At 38.5% G+C, this 21,469-nt stretch overlaps 3 protein-coding genes across 3 annotated transcripts; 1 reads left to right on the top strand and 2 right to left on the bottom strand.

The window, feature by feature from the left end:
* Window positions 1-13,679: 13,679 nt before the first annotated feature.
* Window positions 13,680-16,417, bottom strand: LOC309504305 (uncharacterized protein). Its single transcript, XM_082177346.1, has 4 exons — window positions 15,996-16,417; window positions 15,402-15,593; window positions 15,174-15,256; window positions 13,680-14,202 (listed from the first exon to the last, which is right to left on the bottom strand). The coding sequence occupies exons 1-4, from the start codon at window positions 16,177-16,179 to the stop codon at window positions 14,164-14,166; spliced, it is 498 nt and encodes a 165-aa protein (XP_082033472.1). The 5' UTR covers window positions 16,180-16,417; the 3' UTR covers window positions 13,680-14,163.
* Window positions 16,418-16,654: 237 nt separating this feature from the next.
* Window positions 16,655-17,449, top strand: tomm5 (translocase of outer mitochondrial membrane 5 homolog (yeast)). Its single transcript, XM_082176796.1, has 2 exons — window positions 16,655-16,871; window positions 17,152-17,449. The coding sequence occupies exons 1-2, from the start codon at window positions 16,751-16,753 to the stop codon at window positions 17,184-17,186; spliced, it is 156 nt and encodes a 51-aa protein (XP_082032922.1). The 5' UTR covers window positions 16,655-16,750; the 3' UTR covers window positions 17,187-17,449.
* grhpra (glyoxylate reductase/hydroxypyruvate reductase a) lies at window positions 17,307-21,457 on the bottom strand. The gene is made up of 9 exons (XM_082176795.1): window positions 21,234-21,457; window positions 20,740-20,870; window positions 20,576-20,648; window positions 20,343-20,459; window positions 19,781-19,869; window positions 19,340-19,441; window positions 18,486-18,621; window positions 18,234-18,364; window positions 17,307-18,155 (listed from the first exon to the last, which is right to left on the bottom strand). Exons 1-9 carry the CDS (start codon window positions 21,314-21,316, stop codon window positions 18,034-18,036), a joined length of 984 nt encoding a protein of 327 aa, XP_082032921.1. The 5' UTR covers window positions 21,317-21,457; the 3' UTR covers window positions 17,307-18,033.
* Between the last annotated feature and the right edge of the window lie 12 nt (window positions 21,458-21,469).

Here is a 21,469-nt window from a genome sequence, read left to right as displayed (position 1 = left end):
CCCCTCAGAGTAAAACATTGCCATTAAAACAATTCAACAGAGTAATAACACCAACTGAACACTCAGAGCAATTGGAAAACCATATTTTACTCCCCCATTACGGTCTCCAAAATTTGCTATCCTCAGGAATAGAATGCGATTCTTGTCCAAAACAAAGGTCAGTTTTAAATTGCTTGACCAACAAAAAAAGAGCTTTACGCTTTAAGGTGTGTCGCAATCCTCTGGCTTTTAAAGATAAAATCGAAAAAGACAACAAACTTGAAAAATCTAAATGTCACCTTTGTAACGGAAAGTAGGTATCCTTGAGAGAATGAACCGAACACGGCGCATTAACTCCAGCAGTGACAGGTGAAGTCAAATAACCTCTGAGCAAACAAGTCCTTTTAGGTGATCTTTACCTGAACAGGGGTTATGCGGAGCGCCCAGCGTTTGAACCGGAAAACAGGTCTAATCATTTCCGCTTTTCACTTCCGTACACATCTGCAGCGGTTGGTGATCTCTGAGCGGTAACTGTTAATTTTTGCTTATAAAATTCTTATTTCTGATCAAACTTTAGTGTATTTGTTTTTATTAAAATGTCACGAATGTTGAAATACCTGAAACGGGAACATCCGAACAGCAGTTTTTGTTGTGCGCCGATCTGCTCTGTGTCGAGGAAAATTAACTCTGGGGTAGGTTTCCACCAGTTCCCAAAGGATGAGTCAGTCAGGGAGATATGGGTCCGAAACATTAGGCGGGATAATTTCGTTATAAGGAGACACACCACTGTCTGCAGTCGGCATGTAATGCCTGAAGATATAATTGAAGGGGCCAATGCCGTTTGAACAACTTCAGCTTGCCGGTCGCAGAGGACACAGCGTTAAGGGGAGGATGAGGAGCTGATCGATGCAAGCGTGTCTTTGAGGTGTCATGACTATGATAGCAGACTTCTGGTTCTGATAGCAGACCTTCAGCTCTGGATCTGGCCTGCAAGAAAATTGACGCACAGCAGCAGGCCATCAAATTATACTGTTGGTACTGTAAGACTGAAAATACTGGTTGAGGCCTGATTTATGGGACAAAAGGGCCCTGCTGGCTGATTAACATTTGACCTCCCCCAATACAGCCTTTCTTCCTCTCAGAAACTAGGAGCTCACACAAGAACATGGTTTAATGTGAATATTCAACATTGACTGTTATGTTTTTGGTGTCATTTGAAATGTCTCAAAGTGAGTGGTACAGATATCTCATATCCAGATAGATAAAATAAAAGGAAATAAGGTTTATAGAAGTTCATAGGAAAATGGTTTAGAGATAATGCCAGATAAGGCAACCCCCCTTCTGTGGGATAGAAGCCATTTGAGGGTGGTCTCACCCCATCCCCCTTGTCACCTGGACAGAGGATAAAGGAAGGTGTTCTGGCTCTCTCTGTCGCTTCTTCTTGGCTGGACGTGGAATTGGATAGGTGGTTTCTCTCTGTCTCTCTCCCTCTCTCTGTCTCTCTCTCTCTCTCTTTCCCTTTCTCTCTCTCTATCTCAGGTACAAGCTGGGTAAGATTCTTTGGTGTAACCAATGTATAACCATGTTCTAGATTGTGGAATTGATCTCTGATATCTGAAATATTAAATTGCTACAATGTGATTATTCCAACTGGGTTTGACATTGTTTATTTAATGGTTAAAAGGAATAGTCAAACATTCGCTCACTTTTAGTGAGGCACAGATATTATAAAAACCTTTCATTTATGGAGTCAGATGAATTAACGAGTAAATACATATGATTAATGTATTGCAAATTTAACCAACCAAATACTTTGCATGAGTGAGGACAGAACGCGTGACAACCTTCCCCGTGTATTGGCGAACCGGCAGATTGGGCCAATATAGCGGGCCTTACAAAATGGTGACCTCGGACGTGATCTCAAAACAGATCAAAACAGTTTCACGAGAAATGTCCTTTTCAGCAAGTATTTGGGATTTTAAAATCAACAAGAGGTTTGAACATCTTATCTTTCTTCCGCCGCGATGGTAAGTAAACTTTTTCTGCCCTTTATAGAAGTGTTGAAGAAATGTTTGCATTGTTTACGGGTCGGAATTAAAGCCCTTTGTTTAGAACGTGATGCGGTAGCTAGATGAAGAATGAAAACCCTTGTGCATTAGATTTTAAAGATCTCCTTGTTTTGCCTAAGCAACAAGAAACGAAACCTAAAGTATAGCATCTTCCAAATAATGAATAATCGATGAAGAGCTAAAAAAGTAAAGCCGAAAAGTTTTAAAATCAGGCGCATGTTTTCCGGCCATTGTTGAAACCAGCAACACGTGAAAAGAATGAGCAAACTAACAGAAAACAGAGAAAGAAAAATCTAAGTTTGTAAAAGATCGGAAAACACATGATTTTATAAATAAAAAGGCAGATCGATGCATTGTTTATGAAAAGAAAATTTGGGGAAAACAGGATGATATGATTTACAAGCTAAAACTCAAATATCAAGGCTAATGCTAAGTGCTATTGTCAATGCTAAGCCATGCTGTGCCCAAGGCTAATGCTAAAGGCTAAAGCCATGCTGCGTCCAAACGCTTAAACCATGTTTTGTCTCACTGACTGACTGGTAGGCCCAAAAGCCACATTGAAAACATTAATATCCTATACTAAACCTAAACTAATCTTGACAAACTCTATATTCCATTAAAATCTTAAACTTTGACACAGATGGAATTAAATTAAGTAATTCAATTTAATTTGGCTTATTTAAGTTCCTCTGAGAAGTAAACCCCTAAAGTATTTGATATGCTGGGATGGAGATAGATCTTTTTTAGAAAGAAGACTATCTAGTCAAAAATCTGGGAAAATTAACTGTAAGCCCATTATTGTGAAATCATGTGTACTGATCATGTCTTGTTTACATTATGGGCTGAAAAGGTTCAGCCTACACTGTACAAACTCAGTAGAAAAGGTCTTAACATGGATGCTATTGACAATGAAATTTTCACTTGGTGGAAAACAGTGGGTAGTAAACAGAAGAAATCAAAACATGGTGAAATAATTGAGGCTCTAAACTTCATAAGTCATAAACGGCTAAATGAGTTAACAAAATTTCTATCTTCGCTTATGGATGCTAAATGTGAAGAAGTGCATTCTAAAAATGCAGAGGCACAAAAGTCTGAGGAAAAGATTCAAGATCTTCAAACACAGCTAGATAAATTACTAGCTGAGCTGTTAGCCCTGACTAAAAAGTGTAAAAATCACAAAGACACCATTGCAGATCTTAAGGCTAAGCTAAATGCTAAAAGCAAGTCTCCCAACAAGCTTAACAGTGATTGGGCTAAAAATGTACACTTCTTAGATGAGGCAGCCTGCTCTAATAATCTTGTATCTTTACAGGCAGATGAAGCATGTGATAAAGTTATGAAAAGAGTGCCTGTTTCTGCCCTTAAGGTGATACGGCACCCAAACGGCACAGAATCAACCATTCGGCGTCCTTTAACAGTAACTGAATGTAGCTTGTTTAAAGCAGAGATCGGACCGTTCCCTTTGAAAGGGCCATTCGAACCATGGTGGAGACACATTGTTAGTCTAAAACATGCATTTCAGCTCGAACCAAAAGATATTTGGCAAATTGTTATCAGCTCAATTCCAGATGTTCTGAACTATAAGATACCACAGGTTTTGATGACAGGCACCATTGTGCAGTCAATGCATCAAAATGAGCCTGAGAGCGAAATCTTGAATAGACTAAAACAATGCCTTCGCGAGCTGCGTGGTTGTAGTCCTGTTGGATGGGAATTGATTTTCAATCGGAAACAGAGTACTGAAGAATCGTTTGAGACATATGCAGAAAATATGTTTGAACTTTTTGAGGAGTATTCTGGAATTGAAGGTATTAACCACAACAATGTAATTCTCCTTGAATTCCTGCTTACAAATGCAGGGCCGCGTGTACAGCAATCACTCATGTGTGGTGCTTCTCCAGCACAAAACACATTCGAAGGTATTGTTAGTTGGGCAACAAGAATTGAGTCACGAAAACAAATGCATGGTGAGGTAGCTGTGTTAGAATGTCATGAAGATCCTCCATCTGCAGGAGAATTCAGAAAGCCACACTGTGGCAAACTGAACAGATTCTGTAATTCCTGTCACAAAACAGGCCATACAGAGGAAAAGTGTTGGTCACTGGGCAGAGGCAGACCTCCACCCTATTTCATAAAACGCAGACAATCACAATCTAATGACAAAAACCAGCACTCTGCAAGTAACCAAAGCTCAAATGCATCTAAAACTCTTACTGACCTAACAACTTTGGACGCTCAAGGCCTTCAGCTATTAGCGTCATTTGCTAGTCGGGTAGCAGCCCAATAGCAAATAGCTTAAATGTTTAACATCTAAATTCATTGAACCTGTCTGCATTTTCAAATTTGAAATTGTGCTTAACACATCGTGCCCTACACATCGTGCACATAGAACACAATTTGGTTGTTTGTGCTACAACATGCACATAGGCTAATTTAAAGTTTATTCTTTAAACACAGGATTACTTTACTGTAAGTGTAGTTGAAACACTTAGGCAAAGGTGATATAGATGTTGTATTCTATTGTTTTGCTGTGGATGTATTTGGAACACTTAGGTAAAAGGGTTGTAGATGTTGTATTCTAGGCCATGTGTCCTGTGTAAACTGAAGTAAACGCGTGTGTCTGTGCTGAATTTGATGGCTATAATGTGATTCACAATGAATTTGAAAATCAGAAACAGCGAACACAGCTCATATTTAAGGCTTCAGAGAACTAAATATTTTTATGTTTGAATGCATTCTGAATTACTCTGAGATTTGTTTTTTCCAAAATAGATTAACGGATTCGTATGTTTCCACAAGATTGTGTCAGAGATTGGCGACGGGACGGCTAATAGCTGATATCAGGAAGTGTGCGGGCGACTTGGATGAGAGGATGGGTTAGTCCGACTAGGATCAGCTTTACGCTGGTTGATTAACCTAGCTTGGACGCTTCCGCTGACTTCTGTTCTAATTTAATAGTTTTGGAAAACGGTTGAATTGAGTTCCTGAAGGGCATCCAAGAGGGCTACTGAATATATCTTTGATTGTTGCGCGTTGGGATTACGGCAACGTCCTAGATATTTAGCCATTGCCTCAGCTTCTGATCTTCGGGACTGACCACTTGTGTCGTGCATCCTTAGGAGAAGGACTGCAAAGCGATATAGTTTCCTTATCTATAAACGGAAAAATATAAAGTAAGAGTAAATAGAAGAATCAAACGTTATAATGGCCATTTAAAAAGACTAAATGAGAAGAAAAGGTATTTGAAACCTAGCAAAGGGAAAAAGAAAAACAGCGAATGTACATCTTATCAGCCCTGAGCCAAAAGGCCTTTTAATATTCAAATGTATTGACATGAGAACAAGTAGAGATTTGACCATGCGTTAAGTTGGTCCAGAGACCGAAAACAATATAATTTGACTTGTATTGTTAAAGAATATAATTATATTATAACTTGAATTATAATAAACATTATATTACACTCGCCGAGCAGGACAATAATTGGAGAAATGTGACTTTCGTCATTAAAATTGAATTTCTGAAACAGAATTTCATTTGTGTGCTACCCAGTGCCAAAAAGGGGCGGAGTATGCCTTTATTTTTCACCGTTAGAAAACACGGCTAGGAGTGTGGCACAGGTAATAGCACGCTAAATAATCCTTGACTGGGGTGCACCAACTGAATTGAATCTGATAAGATAAGTACATTTACGAGGAGGGTGTGAAATGCTAAACAGCAGACAGAAGTACCACAGTTTTTTGCAGGTCAAAAAATATCTGCACAAATTAAAATGTGTGAATGCATTGCACATGCAGCAGACTGAAGGCTGAACTGAAAAAGCAGCTTCAGGTGTCACAACACACTGAGACAACAGCAACAATTCAGACGTGGTCAATGAAACTCGGTTTCATGTGACATCTGGAATTAAAATTGCTAACAAGTAAAAGAATTCTACACGTCTGAATTTAATGCTTTTGAAATATTGGAATTATCTGTGGTTCGCTCTCCTCTGTTTTCTGTCTCAGGCTTAGGCTACTTCTGCAAAATGGTGGAGCCCACCTGGAGCAAATCCAGGACAGCGGAATTGTTCGAACATAACCTGAGACTCGGGAGATGGGTGAAAAGACATTATAAAAGGCCTTTTCACACGTCACACTATCACACTACTGCATAAATATGGCCTCCCAGTTTAGAACTGGATCGAAATTTGCAACACAATTGTTATAGATTAGATTCCACCCATCTCCTAGACATGAACACTGAACACACCCCTCCATCACTATACCCTCACAGCATCATCACCTGGGGTAGATGGTCTATCCAGGCTGAACACTGCACATCAGACGAAGATGTGTCATCTTCACACTAACAGATCCAGATAGCTTCACACACACAGGGTGGAGCTGATCTCATGATCATGGTCTAACAGAGACACAGAGAATAGCATACGCTATTCACAACAAACTGCTAACTAATGTAACACACATGAACAACTGAATGGCTACAGTCACAAATCAAGACAAATTCTAAGGCAGACCTGCCATTAAATTTCAAACTCAATGATTGTTGGTGGGAGTTGGAAGATCAGAGGGCCCCTGATTTCTCAACTTACCACTAATAACAGAAACATAAGTAAAATGGATAAATCTGAAGTGAGACCAATTCAATCAAGTACAAAAATTTACAATTCAACTCTGTCATCGACTGTGACTTAGCCAGATCAATACACACACTCTCAAAACACACTCTCAAACACACTCTCTCAAAAACACACACACACACACACACACACACACACACACACACACACACACACACACACACACACACACACACAGACAAAAACACACTGACATTCTAAAAAATTCTCACACAAACACACAAAACCATTGATTGGTTTACACCGACCTCTTGCTGCATTTCTGAAACCTATTTTGATTTTAATTTTTTGAAACTTATTTTGATTTCTGCATTTTTTCCTTTGAGTAATTCAGAAAAACATTTCTGAAACTTATTTTGATTTTAATTTCTGAAACTTATTTTTATTTCCTTTGAGTAATTCAGAAAAACATTTCTGAAACTTATCTGCATATTTGTATATTGTCCATTTTACTTGCAACAATGTATTTGGACATCAATTCAATTGAATCTCTATGTTTGGTTACACCAAAATAGCACTGGTTGTTTTGTAAGAATGCCATTTATTTAAATGTTTCTAGAAACAGGGTAAGAGCTTGTAAGATCTTCCTTTGTCCTTCCTTGACCCTCTATAGGAGTACTATTGGTGTGGTAATTTAAAAATCAGGTAATTAATGAGACCAAACGTACCACTCACAATTGCTGACATGAACATGGTATTTTACATTGAACATGACATGATTTTTCCTTATTGCATTATGCGTTCCTATGCATTTCCTTACGACTGTAAGTTCATATGTGCTCAATCGTGAAGCGGACATTTAAGATGCTTTTCAGGTGTCTCACACAAAGCAGTGTGGACCAAAGGAGAACCCCTTCATCCACTGAGGTCTGGCCAGACAACCGTACCGCTGGAGGTGACAGGGTTGGTCAAGAAGGGTCAGATCATCATCGTGGAGAAGGTGCCAGGGAAGCGGAAGTTTCTCCATGAAGGAATGACACGTCAACTGAACAAGTCACAAAAGGTCCAGATTGACTCTATGAACTTTGCTCACGTCACAGGATTACAGGAAGAGAACCTGAACGCATTCATCCACCTGCTGGACTCAAGCTATACACCTGGTGGGAACAGGTGTTCTGCAGGTGAACACAGCCCACTGAGCTTCTACTGATGCCAACATTGCAAAGACCATTTTTGTGCTACATCTTCAAGGACTATAACAAACGTCTTACTGTGACCCCGTAAGTGTTCATCGGAATGTGACCCACGGGATCAAGGAGGGAAACTGTAAGACTGAAAATACTGGTTGAGGCCTGATTTATGGGACAAAAGGGCCCTGCTGGCTGATTAACATTTGACCTCCCCCAATACAGCCTTTCTTCCTCTCAGAAACTAGGAGCTCACACAAGAACATGGTTTAATGTGAATATTCAACATTGACTGTTATGTTTTTGGTGTCATTTGAAATGTCTCAAAGTGAGTGGTACAGATATCTCATATCCAGATAGATAAAATAAAAGGAAATAAGGTTTATAGAAGTTCATAGGAAAATGGTTTAGAGATAATGCCAGATAAGGCAACCCCCCTTCTGTGGGATAGAAGCCATTTGAGGGTGGTCTCACCCCATCCCCCTTGTCACCTGGACAGAGGATAAAGGAAGGTGTTCTGGCTCTCTCTGTCGCTTCTTCTTGGCTGGACGTGGAATTGGATAGGTGGTTTCTCTCTGTCTCTCTCCCTCTCTCTGTCTCTCTCTCTCTCTCTTTCCCTTTCTCTCTCTCTATCTCAGGTACAAGCTGGGTAAGATTCTTTGGTGTAACCAATGTATAACCATGTTCTAGATTGTGGAATTGATCTCTGATATCTGAAATATTAAATTGCTACAATGTGATTATTCCAACTGGGTTTGACATTGTTTATTTAATGGTTAAAAGGAATAGTCAAACATTCGCTCACTTTTAGTGAGGCACAGATATTATAAAAACCTTTCATTTATGGAGTCAGATGAATTAACGAGTAAATACATATGATTAATGTATTGCAAATTTAACCAACCAAATACTTTGCATGAGTGAGGACAGAACGCGTGACAACCTTCCCCGTGTATTGGCGAACCGGCAGATTGGGCCAATATAGCGGGCCTTACAAATATAACCCCATCGCTAAAATGCAGTCTTCATTTGATTGTTTTAATCGTCTGCGAGCAAAAATAAAAGGCTAAACTACTGATAGCATGCTAACGTTATATATCGCTATATCGGGTGCCATTAGCAAAAGCTACATATACTACATACCTTCATAATTATGAATAAATGAGGAAGTGTAAAACTTAAATCCCTTGTCTAACAGAGTACTTGGGGCTCTGGATGTCCGTTTGGCAATACGGTGTACATCGGAAATTGATATTAGGGGTAACTCCTGTAAACACCGGCTATGGAAGGTCGCCATTACTACGCTGTGTTTACCTCAGTAGCTGATGGCCGGAAGTAGTTAAACCTGTTTTGTAGAACCCGGAAGAATGTTGCGCATAACCCCTATTGAAAAGTCCCAAAAGCGCCCAAATGGGCAACATACGGGTATTAAAGAGTTAAGACATTTTGTCCTCATCACCTATTGCATTCCGCTGATCTTCCTCGATCTGTTGTAGACGAAGTTCGACGCCGCCGATGAAGGCACGCCCGACAAAGTACGCCGATTTCCCTTCACTACGTGCCTTTTGAATGGCAGGCCATAATTTAGCTCTGATCTCCTTAACAGCCTGCGGAAGGTCTTCAAGAAATCGGAGGCCCTTTTCACGTAGAAATTAGTTGTTCTTCGCTGCAGCCCAGACTGCATCCCGATATGTTCTCGATAGAAAGCGAAGTATGACCCCTCTTGGTTTTGACACACCCGGTTGCCTCTTTCCTAGTCGATGCACAATGTCAACTGCCTCCACCAATTTATTCTGATCTTGAGGAAGTATGGCTTGGCATATCTGAATGGTCTCGATCTTAACATCCACAATCGATTCCGGAATTCCATAAAGTTTCAGGTTCCATCTTCTTGAGAATAGTTTTCCAACTCTGTGACTCTGACTTTAAGATGAACAACCTCTTCTTCTTTCTTCATGCATTTCTCCACATTTTCAACCCTTTTTTTTCACATCCTTTATTTCTCTGCAGGCAAAGTCGATTGTCAACTTTAGACCCTCTATTTTCACGGTATTTTCACCTACCATTTTTTCAATGGGATCCGATCTTGCGTTGATCAGTGTCGAGAGGGTATCAACAATTTCCGAGTTAGATGGAGAGCCCGCACACAATCATCTCTTAGGAGAGCTTTTTTAGATGCAGGAGGCTTACATGGTGTTGCCGGATACGAGGGAAAATCATCTTCAGAAGCCATCAAAGACAGCTGGCCTACCGAGTTAGCGTAGTCATGACAGCTAGACACAGGTTTGTCGAACCTGTTGCAACTGCCTGTTTAGCTGCCTTCATCACTCTCTTTTTTTCTGTGTAGACATATGGATGATCAGATTGATTACGTCCAGACTCTGCTCAGAATCGAATTAGTCAGTCACTTAGTTTTTGTATTTTTTGCACGGTTAGGTTACCATCTTGGAAAACCCCTCTTAAGTGTCTTAGTTTCCTTTGCTATATGCCAAAATTGACGCATTCGTCACAGCATCCATCCAGCGGGCCAATCAGCGCAGCGGAAAAGACGTGCAGGTCAGTGCTCCTGCCCACTGAACAGTCTGACCAATCGGGAAAGTGGGATGCAAGCTATAAACCTTATGCACCAGAGAAACAAGGGTGCAGCCATATTTAGAATATTGTCTTTGAACTTCCGTTTTTGCAGTCGCTCTGTATATCTCGCTGTCCAGGAGTAATTCGCTTTTGAAGTGGATTTACTTAATGTAAAGTTAACGGGAGTTATCATGAGGATTGTAATGTTTAAAGCAGATGTCTTAACAAATTTCAGTCGACCGGGAAGATTTTAAAATACGCAACATCGCTGTGAAAATACAGAATGGAAGACAAAAGACAACGAGCGCAGCGCTGAAAAGGGGCGGGGCTATATAAGGTCTATCCAGGGGGGTAATCGAGCTCTCGAATTCCGTACCACCCCCGGGGGCCGCCATTGGCTAACAAGCCATCACCTGCTGTTAGCATTCCATTGACTCCCATTCATTTTGGCGTCACTTTGACAGCGAATAACTTTACATCTGAGGCGTTTAAAGACTCCATTTGTCCATTGTTTATTTGTAAAGAAAAACGACAATGTATAAAAGGCTCCATTACCTTGTATCTTACATTATGGCCCCGTAGAAGCAGTTTTTGTAAAAGTAGGCTAACGATTGCGTCATAACCACGCGACTCTCTGGAAATTACCGTATAGACAGGAGGAGAAGCTCGCAGTCAATCGGGGGGATGTGGAGGCATAAAGTCCGATAAAGTCAAGGGAGAAGCCCATAGAGAATCATAAAGTTTCTCCTGCTCCTAGCTCATGGACAGCTCCTACTCACGTTCTCCGTCTCTGCAAGATTTGGAAGGGAATGATTCAGATTTCTCCTGGCACAGCTACTAGAAGACTTACAACTGTCAGACAGGCTGCTCACGTCACATCCACGTCGTCAAGCTCAGTTTGAGTCTGCGCAGTACACTCAGCCATCAGGAAGTGAGTGCTTCTAATCAGGGGGGCAGTGTTTCATAAAATATTGAAGCTTCCCCGGGCGCCGCCATTGATTAGCGGACCATCACCTGCTGTTAGCATTCCATTGACTCCCATTAATTTTGGCATCATTTTGACAGCTAATAACTTTACATCTGAGGCGTTTAAAGACTCCATTTGTCCATTATTTATTTCTAAAGAAACACGAAAATGTATAAAAGGCTCCATTACCTTGTATCTTACGTTATGGCCCCGTAAATGCAGTTTTTGTACAAATAGGCTAACGATTGCGTCATAACCACGCGACTCTCTGTCGCACAGTAGAGAAATTACCATATGGACAGGAGGAGAAGCTCGCGTGCAATTGGGGGGACGTGGAGGCAAAATTACAAAATAATTAATCCGAATACTTAGCAAAAGTTGCTCCTGCTCCTAGCTCATGGACACCTCCTACTCACAATCTCCGTCTCTGCGAGATTCAGAAGGGAATGATTCAGATTTCTCTTTGCACAGCTACTAGAAGACAGACGGGTTGCTCACGTCACATCTACGTCGTCAAGCTCAGTTTGAGTCTGCGCAGTACGCTCGACCATCAGGAAGTGAGAGCTTCTAATTGATTTCACTTTTCTCTGTTGAAACCTATGGGGTCACTGTGTCCAGTTTATATACTGTCTATGCTTCTAATTTGCTTCACTTTTCTCTGTTGAAACCTATGGGGTCGCTGTGTCCAGTTTATATACTGTCTATGGGTCTATCTCTACTTAGTTTATTAACGTTTGAATAGCCCCGCATGTGTAAAAGTTAATGTATGCGAGTGACAATACCACCTAGCTCGTAAAGATGTTCGTGTGTATATTTACATACTAGTTTCCTCACATATTTCATTGTTATATTTAGAAGACATAATCTATTTGCCTTTTAGTCATTATATGGTCTATTTAATATATCGCTCACTTCTAGAGTTAAAGCACTCTTTGGGCGCATGCGCACGTGCTAGACAGAGCCAAGTATAGGTCTCTGCAGGACAGTAATAGGAGTTACCAGATCAGTGGGCGAGGCCATAAACAGAGGGGCGTTTTCCACCGTGTTACCTGATTTGACCACGTCACAGAGAGGGTAGGGTTTAGGGGTGGGGTCGGGTGAAGGGCATCATTTTCATTGCATGATTTATAAACACCTACTAGTTTGAAAACACCCACAAATTTAGAAACGCCCACTTTTGTTCCGCATAGACCCCATACTCGACAGAGCGGCTCTATTTCTGTCCTCAGCGTGCAAAGGTGTCGAATTTCAACCGCTCAGTAATTATTTCTAGCAGTGTACTTTTCCATATAATGGCACATTTGTTTTTCCTATTGTACTGTATTAATCATTATAATTTAACATTCATTGTGGAGATTATGTTACTATGTTATTATGACTACTATTATTTGTTATTGTCAGCCTATTTGTATCTATTTTTCTATCTTTATTTATAAAAACCACACACACATGCAAAGTCAAATTTATTCAGTGTACTGAGTTGTGGTGACAATAAATGGGTTATTCCCGTATACCTAATCAACTCTGGTAAAAGTCTCTCACCGGACGCTCTGTAGTGGGTCTGTTATCAACCAAATTCAGCAAATTCAGCTTCTACTAGCCCACATTTTTACAGTGCCAAAAGGTTCTATATACAGGTAAAAAGAAATATCTTAATAATTGCATAATACTTTCATGTTTTAATGGACTATTTAATTTATTTCTAGTGATAAAGTGTTTACAAGCTGTTTAGTTAACAACATTTAATTAAAATGAAAAATGAATTGAAACAAATGATTTGAAATTAAACCCATAAAATGATCCCATGATGGGAACCAGTAGCGGCCGTAAATTTAGTTAGAGCAGATTCTGGATCTTTGGCATTAATGGTGCTTTTTTCACTTTTGTTTTTGGCTCTAAAAGTAAGAAATTAGATTGACTGGTGCAATAAGGTCTCCTTGCACCAAATTGGCATTATGAGTAATGAAGCCTGAAGTTACTTCAGGAATAATAGCTTATAATCTTACATAAGATATTGCAATAACTCATGAAAATTCACGAAGAACAAATAAACAGCAAACAGTTTCTCCACTTCATCTTATTTCTCCAGTCTGACAGCAGGCCTCTGACTCACACAGGATCTACGTAATGAATGATCTATGGAAAGCTACCCGCTGAGACTGATAGAGGAGGGGGAGTGTGAACAGCCTCTAAAACTCCATACTTTAACAAACTTTAACAAGAGCGAGCAATATTTAAAGTAAGTGGAAAATAAAATTAGCCCCTTGCCCTTTCCATTGCAGTTCAATTTTGTAACATTTTGCCATTGGATGGATTTGAACAGATTTATAGTTTTAGTCTTACTTTTTATTGTAAAAAATATAAAGTCACCTAAATCAAATCAGAAACCAGCTTTACAAGTGTCACAAGACAGGCATCTAAAATACAGTATTTTCATGTTATGTTTTGGTTCACAGCAATAACTGAGGCTGCAGGATCGCTTATAACTGTTTGTCATGCAAAACAAATAAGTATCCATAGTAAAACAATGATGTTGTATAACTATACTGTAATACACTTTTTTAGATATCAAACATTACTGATTTCTTTTGTTGTTGGCAGTCATACAAGAAAGCACTGTAACAGCACAGAACAGAAATATACTGTCATAAAGGCACATATGTCAGTTGATATCACAATATGTAAAATAATGTTAAAAAATACATTGTAACAAGGAAGAGAAATGTCTAGGTTGTGCTAAATAACATAGGAATGGTGTGTACTTTTTTAGTTTAGATGATACTGGCCAACTCTGTCTACCCAGAATCCTCAGAGACAATCAAGAGTGCTGACAACTTCCTGGAACACCTACAGGATAGGGAGGGTAAAGACAGAGTTTGATGATGAGAAGACAAAACTTCCATACCTTAGGCTAAGTTAATGGATATATCATTTTTATACATTACAGGCCAAAAGTTTGGAAACATTACTATTTTGTTTTTGAAAGAAGTTTCTTCTGCTCATCAAGCCTGCATTTATTTGATAAAAAATACAGAAAAAAAATGTAATATTGTGAAATATTATTACAATTTAAAATAATTGGTTTTCAATTTCAATATACTTAAAAAATATATATTTATTCCTGTGATGCAAAGCTGAATTTTCAGCATCATTACTCCAGTCTTCAGTGTCACATGTGACATCCAGTCTATCACATGATCCTTTAGAAATCATTCTAATATTCTGATTTATTATGAGTGTTGGAAACAGTTCTGCTGCCAAAAAACACATATTTGATGAATAAAAGGTTAAAAAGAACTGCATTTATTCAAAATAAAAAAAAATATTTTCTAATAATATAAATCTTCTTTACTATCACTTTTTATCAATTTAACACATCGTTGCTGAATAAAAGTATTGATTTATTTTTAAAAAAGAAATAAATCTTTTTTTTTTTTTTTTTACTTTTTATTCATCAAAGTATCCTAAAAAAAGTATCACAGGTTATGAAAAAATATTAAGCAGCAGAACTGTTTCCAACTTTGATAATGAATCATCATATTAGAATGATTTCTAAAGGATTGTGTGATAGACTGGAGTAATGATCCTGAAAATTCAGCTTTGCATCACAGAAATAAATGATCATTTAAAGTATAATAAATTGAAAACCAATTATTTTACATTTTAATAATATATCACAATATTACTTTTTTTTTCTGTATTTTTGATCAAATAAATGCAGGCTTGATGAGCAGAAGAAACTTCTTTCAAAAACATTAAAAATAGTAATGTTTCCAAACTTTTGGCCTGTACTGTATATTTTTTTTAATTAAACTCACTTGCAAGTTTGTAAACAAATAAGACAGTGCAATGAAAAGCTTTCGCTCATGTTCACTATATCGCCAGCAATGAATCGCTTGACCTACATGAGCAAAAAGAGATTCTCTTATTAGTAATTTTAATTACCCGTTTACTGGAAAACATGCCTACAGGAAATGCAGATTTGAAATAAACATGAAAAACTAATTCAAAGGATCATATTATTCAAACATACTAATGAGACCTACCTTGGACTTTCTGTTGAAATCCACCTGCTGCATTGCCAATGCAGAAGCATCCCTGCTCAAAGCTGATCTGATCATATTTTTCAATGTTGGCTAACAAAGTGCCATTTACCGGGAGGTATAAAGTGCTTCCATTGGGCTCCCAGCTCTCAGAGTAGTACACACCTCTCTGGCCATCAATTGAGACAAAACCACCTAGAGGTAAGACAACTCGCAGGAGTCAAATGCATTACATTTATGATTAAATGTAGACTTGCAATTTTTCCTAATACAAATTTTATCAATGAAGTAAATCCTATATCAGAATAATCAAATTCTAAAAGGATGTATCTGCCAATAAGCCAACTGGAATGAAATGCCAGATTGATGCATGTTTAGGTTTATAGTTGGAAATACTTAATGCATATTATATAGCAGTTGTAGGAGATAAAATATGTATGTGAATTTCTATATACAGATACAATTAGTTGTCCGTTTGTAATGAGTCATGTAATGCAATTATTTTAAATACATACATTTACATTAATGTTTTAATTTTTTACATTAATGTTTTAAGTTCAAAATCTGGTTTTGTACTCAACTAAGTGCCATACTTACGTTTCTTCAAGCTCTCTTTGGAGGGAAAAAACTTAGGAACATCCTCTTCGTTGCCATTAAAATTATTCCCATCATTTCGTTTACGTTTACTGGGTAAACAGATGGGCGACATTTCAGTAAATCCATTAATCCATTTCATATGTGTCTGACAAACGTTACTGGACAGTGTTCCATTGGGGTCCATGATTCACTATACAGTAAAGTGGACTTTTTGTATGTAGCCTATAATTATTACATGCAGCTACAATATTCGTGGCTTTGAAGCATTCGGTGCCACACTGACACAGGATACAAAATAAACGCCAGGATATCTGTGACAGTGTCTATTTAAAAATAATTTAAAAACGACACAAAGTAAATAATGTCAAGGCTATGTCTTTAGTTACACAGAGACAGGCGATTCACAAGCGCGAACCAAAAATCAAAACAATGAGCCGTGAATGAGTGTTTTAATTCTTTTGCCTGATTCAAATGGTTAATTTTCAATGTTTTTTCTGGAATATATGTAAAAATTCCTTGAATATATTCACCTTGAAGTACTATAAAACGTTATTATAAAAGGAACAGAATATTTTTAATCATGTATTGATTGAGACAATACCCAATTTACTATCAGGCACACCGTCGTGGGCTAATAGCGAGGGTCCTACCAGCAGATCCGATGTGACGTATTTCCCTTTTCGCATGCCTCTTGGATTGAATGTGGCTTGGAGCTATCATTTGAGTCACATATAATCTTTTATTCCAGCTTTAACATGTTTAAAATCGAGGGACTTGGGCCAAAGATGGACCCGGAAGAGATGAAGAAGAAAATGCGCGAGGATGTCATCACGTCTGTTCGCAACTTTCTGATTTATGTTGCGCTTCTGCGACTCAGTGAGTATCAAGGCGCTTCTTCATGTATTTGGTTAGATCAGATGTGCATGTGTGATCGTTATACAACTGAAATTATGTTCGTTTCTTTTTACTGAGTTTCTCGAGGCTCCATTTGAGACGTTCTTATTGATGATCTATTCCGCATACTATCAATTATATGTGGTCACTATGGATATGAAGGATAGAGGTCACCTTTGAAGTATATTATAGGCAGTGTGTACAGCAACGTCTCCATGTCGATCAAAAGGTTTATGTTAATATGTGGCTTTTTGTTTTTCAGCACCCTATGTTTTGAAGAAGCTTGACAGCATATGAAACTTCACCATGGACAGAAACATTCCCTGTACAGATGAGCATGCAGGACCTGGACGATGCTGCACAGTCACTTACAACAGCAGTTACAGTTTAATGATGAGATACTGTAACTTCATGTCATTTATTTAATTTTTTTTTTTTTTTTTTTACTGGTTGCTATTGAATGTACTTCATCTACATCCAATCTCAATTGCAAACAAGAGATGTCTACCAAAATGTTGGCATGTTCACTAAGGTCTAAGCAATAAATCTTTCATCAGTTATTCCCTTTGACGGAGTTTTTGAAACTTGAACTTGGATCATAAAGCAGAGATTTATACGATTTGCTTCAAAATAAATAAATAAATCCCTGTGGTACATTTAGATTAATTCTTACACTCGTAACAGAAGTGTTACGAGGGTAAAAACTGAACATGCATTATATATGATTTCATTGAAAATGTAATAACTATGTCATTCACATTGTATTCAATTCCTGATGTTTAGAAAAAGTGACTCAGCTACTTGAAATGTGCTTCTCCATGAGATGCCAAATACAGGAGTTTCGATAAATCTATTATTGTTGCATAATAAACACCATGTAATTCATTCAATGTTTTTAATCAACAATTCTGAGGGTATTAATGCAATTTGAGTTGTTGAATTACTTCAGATGTGAAATATCACAGCAGAACAAATGAGCAAGATAAACGTATCAAAACATGTTATTCCAGTTATAATAGAGATTATCCAAGTGAAATAATTCTGTTTTACCCCCACTAATCTCATATAGTTAATGTAGTGCATTTAATGGTTAGATGTCACAGTACTGACTTTTTTCTGTTAGTATAAGGCACACGCAAGAGCACTACATTTTCAGCTCACTAGGCATTTCAGAGCCTGTCAGTCCTGCCAGCAAGTTGTTTGCAGTGAGTTCACTCATGACACCACGTGTGGAGTAGGTAGCGCTTCCGATATGAGGGAGGACCACTGTAAAACAGAATAAAAACCAAGTTAGACAAGGGGTTTTTTCTACAATGATATGACTTGCTGAGATTTAAAGCTCACCACAGTTTTTAAGAGTCAGAAGTGGGTGGGCAGTGGGCAGAGGTTCAGGGGTTGTGACGTCAAGCCCCGCTGCTGCAATCTGACCACTGCTGAGGGCTTCAAACAAGTCCTCTTGATTCACAACTGCCCCTCTACAGAAGGGAGAATAAAGGATTTTTCAGACTAGTTAGGAATTTTTTTTGAGGGGGAGGTTTTAGCAATAAAGAATCAAACAAGTTCCACTGATGCTCTGCTTTTACTAGTGAGGTATACCTGCTGGTATTGATAAAGATTGATGTTTTCTTCATCTTGCTGAAGAAGGTTTTGTCACAAAGACCCTGAGTGTCAGGAGTCAGAGAACAGGACACCACCACAAAATCACTCTCGCTCACCAGAGTGTCTAATGGCACTGCGAGAGAGAGGTGAAGATGAGACGAGGCCATGATACAATCTTCATATCCCTTCTAAATAACCTTAAATCATACATGGTGTAGCATCTGGACCAGTCGGACACAATTATTCATTATAGTTCATTAATAATCCAGCAAACCCCCTCGCCCAAAAAGCAATTACAACTTCAACTCCATCAACTCACAGAACCATCAAGACTCACACCCAGATGCTCGTTCAATGGCTAAGTATCGTACAATTAACAAACTAAACAGAGGTTAAGTGTAAGTGGTAGACCCCTTGTTAACAAAGTGTTTTAAACTAAGAAATGGATGGTTCAGATGGTTAAATGTATGCGTTGATTGTGTGTATGTGTTTGTTTATGCGTTCGAGATTTAGTCAAATTAAACTTTTGTACACATTCATGCAAATTGATTTTGGTCACTGCTAGTAAATCAATGTCACTAAGAAAGAGAGTTATTTTTCTGTGGCCATGAAAAATATCATTCCTGAGAGTTGATAGAGGATCAACACTGAGTGTTCGCTGGTCAAACAGATTAATTGTAATCTGTTGTAAACAGGTTGTCATTTTAATTCAGCTACATTAATATAATTCTATTAACTGACCCAAATATTTATAATAAATTATACCAAGTTATGATTAATTATTCATATTTTTCTTTTGAGCTAATCTGCTACAATGGAGTGGCATGAAGCAATTTCTTTTCTTTTCGTACCATATTCCCCATCAACCTCTTGGGCCTGAGGTTTGGGCTGTCTGCCTGTGTACAGCAGTCTCTTCACACCAAACGGCTTCAGTCGCCTTGCAATGGCCAAACCTACAAATCACAGATTAAACAAAAAATCTATCAGGCCCAATAGACAGAATGCTTTCCGTTTGTGAAAATGTATTTCTCCCTATAATGATATTGTCGGATGAAACAGGTCTAAAGTGTTCACCTTCATCGTTTTAACAACATAAATAGGGCAATGTTTTCAGTTACCCTGAGAGATTACACTACATATGGTAACAAGGTTACCCATGTTAAGTGGCTTGTTTGCACTATAAATGTCATTGAATTTGTCACTGAAGTAAAACAACAGATGGTGTATGAACCAGAGCAGATGCATTTATTTATGGTACTGAAGGGAGGAAAAATGAATCCTTCATGTCGTACCTATGCGGCCCAATCCAATCACCCCAACAGTGCTGCCCGAAAGACCATAACCACACAGCCACAGAGGCTTCCATGTACTCCAGCCGCCACTGAGAGAGATGGGGAACATATAAATATTCAATTAATATAATAATAGAAAAATTAGACATAGGTAATGTATTATTACTGACTGTTTTAAATTCCAAGATTTTGAATAGTCACCATAGTAATTATTTTAAATGATGTATCCGTGCAAATCTCTTTTTTTATTTATTGATTTATTTATGTGCCCTCATTATCTTTAATCTAAATAACTTCCCCCTCCATCTTGCATATCTTCTCTAAAGACTTGTTAACTGGCACGCGGACGGGACAACCTGTCACTCATATGAAATCACAGGGGGAAAAACACAACAATCCAATCAATTCCTGATGAACAAAATCATGACCCGCCCTACATTTTCTCTTGTCAGAGAAACCATTTTGTTTAATGATGGCTTAAGATTATGTTGAACATTCGGATCGGTTCCTCTACATAGCTGTGATATGTCATATGATGTAGTAGAAAATGTGTCTGACTTACTTTTTCACTTCTTCTACACCCTCGGGAAGACGTCGGGCAGTGGCCAAGAGCAGAGCCACTGTTAGCTCAGCAGTAGCATCCGTCAAAACATCAGGAGTGTAGCCTACTCTTATCCCTCTGGGATGAAGAAAGAGAATATATGCGTTAAAACTGTATGAACATTACTGATCAATAATAAACGATCCACTGTGTCATCTTTTCACTTTCTGGGCTTACAAAAAACAAAAACTCACCGTTTCTTTATCTCATCTATAGCAAGGTGGTCAAATCCAACAGAAAGAGTGCTGATCACTTTCAAGTTGGGTCCTGAGCATATTTAATATGTGTGTTATCAATATTACCTAATCAGTATCTTCACCTGCAGTTGTTCTACAGCTTAAACAGAGGTTTGCCTTACCAGCCGCATCCAAGACCTCAGTATCAATTTTGTCTGAGAGTAAACAGAGAATCCCGTGAGCACCTGCCACCCCCTTCAGAAGTTCTGCCCGGGGCACAGGCTCATCAGAGTCCCACACCGACAAATTACACCTGCACATAACGTGGAACAACAGAGACATCTGAATCAACGAAAAATGCTTCATTAGTTCATGTTGTGCAACTTTGTTTGTAAAATATCAACGTGTGCAATAAGGCTCGTGACGAAACAGTGTGACGTTTTACATTTAGACTGTAAGCATGCTAAGGTGTAACTTTAAATGCAGGAGTGAAGGCAAACTATTGTATCTGCCTCCTCCAAAGATCCTTGCGGTTCACATGTTGCCAATGAACACGGTTTTGACACAAGCTACATTACATCCTCTCATTAACCCTCCACATAGAGCATCTCAGATATTTTATACATGCAAAATTTACATTTTAATGCATACTACAAGACAATATAAAGTTTCGTACAGGCCGGCTTTTTGGAGTATTTTCATGCCCTCCTGGGGAATGCGTCTCGTGACGAACACTTTCAGAATCTGCTGTGCGCTCATCCTGCACAATTAAAGGTTAAACGGATGTAATAATCAGATATATTTCACTTCGAAACTGGTAACAACAGAAATCCAGAACAGACTTCCCTATATTTACAGTGGCTACAAAGGTGGGAAGCACTAAATGAACGTGACAGTGAGCTAGAGTCTCGT

Source organism: Leuciscus leuciscus, assembly GCF_965113295.1.
Source record: "Leuciscus leuciscus genome assembly, chromosome: 8".
In the NCBI taxonomy this organism is placed as follows: domain Eukaryota; kingdom Metazoa; phylum Chordata; class Actinopteri; order Cypriniformes; family Leuciscidae; genus Leuciscus; species Leuciscus leuciscus.
Note: the sequence above shows the minus strand (reverse complement) of the source record. Positions and strands in the feature narration are given on the sequence as shown.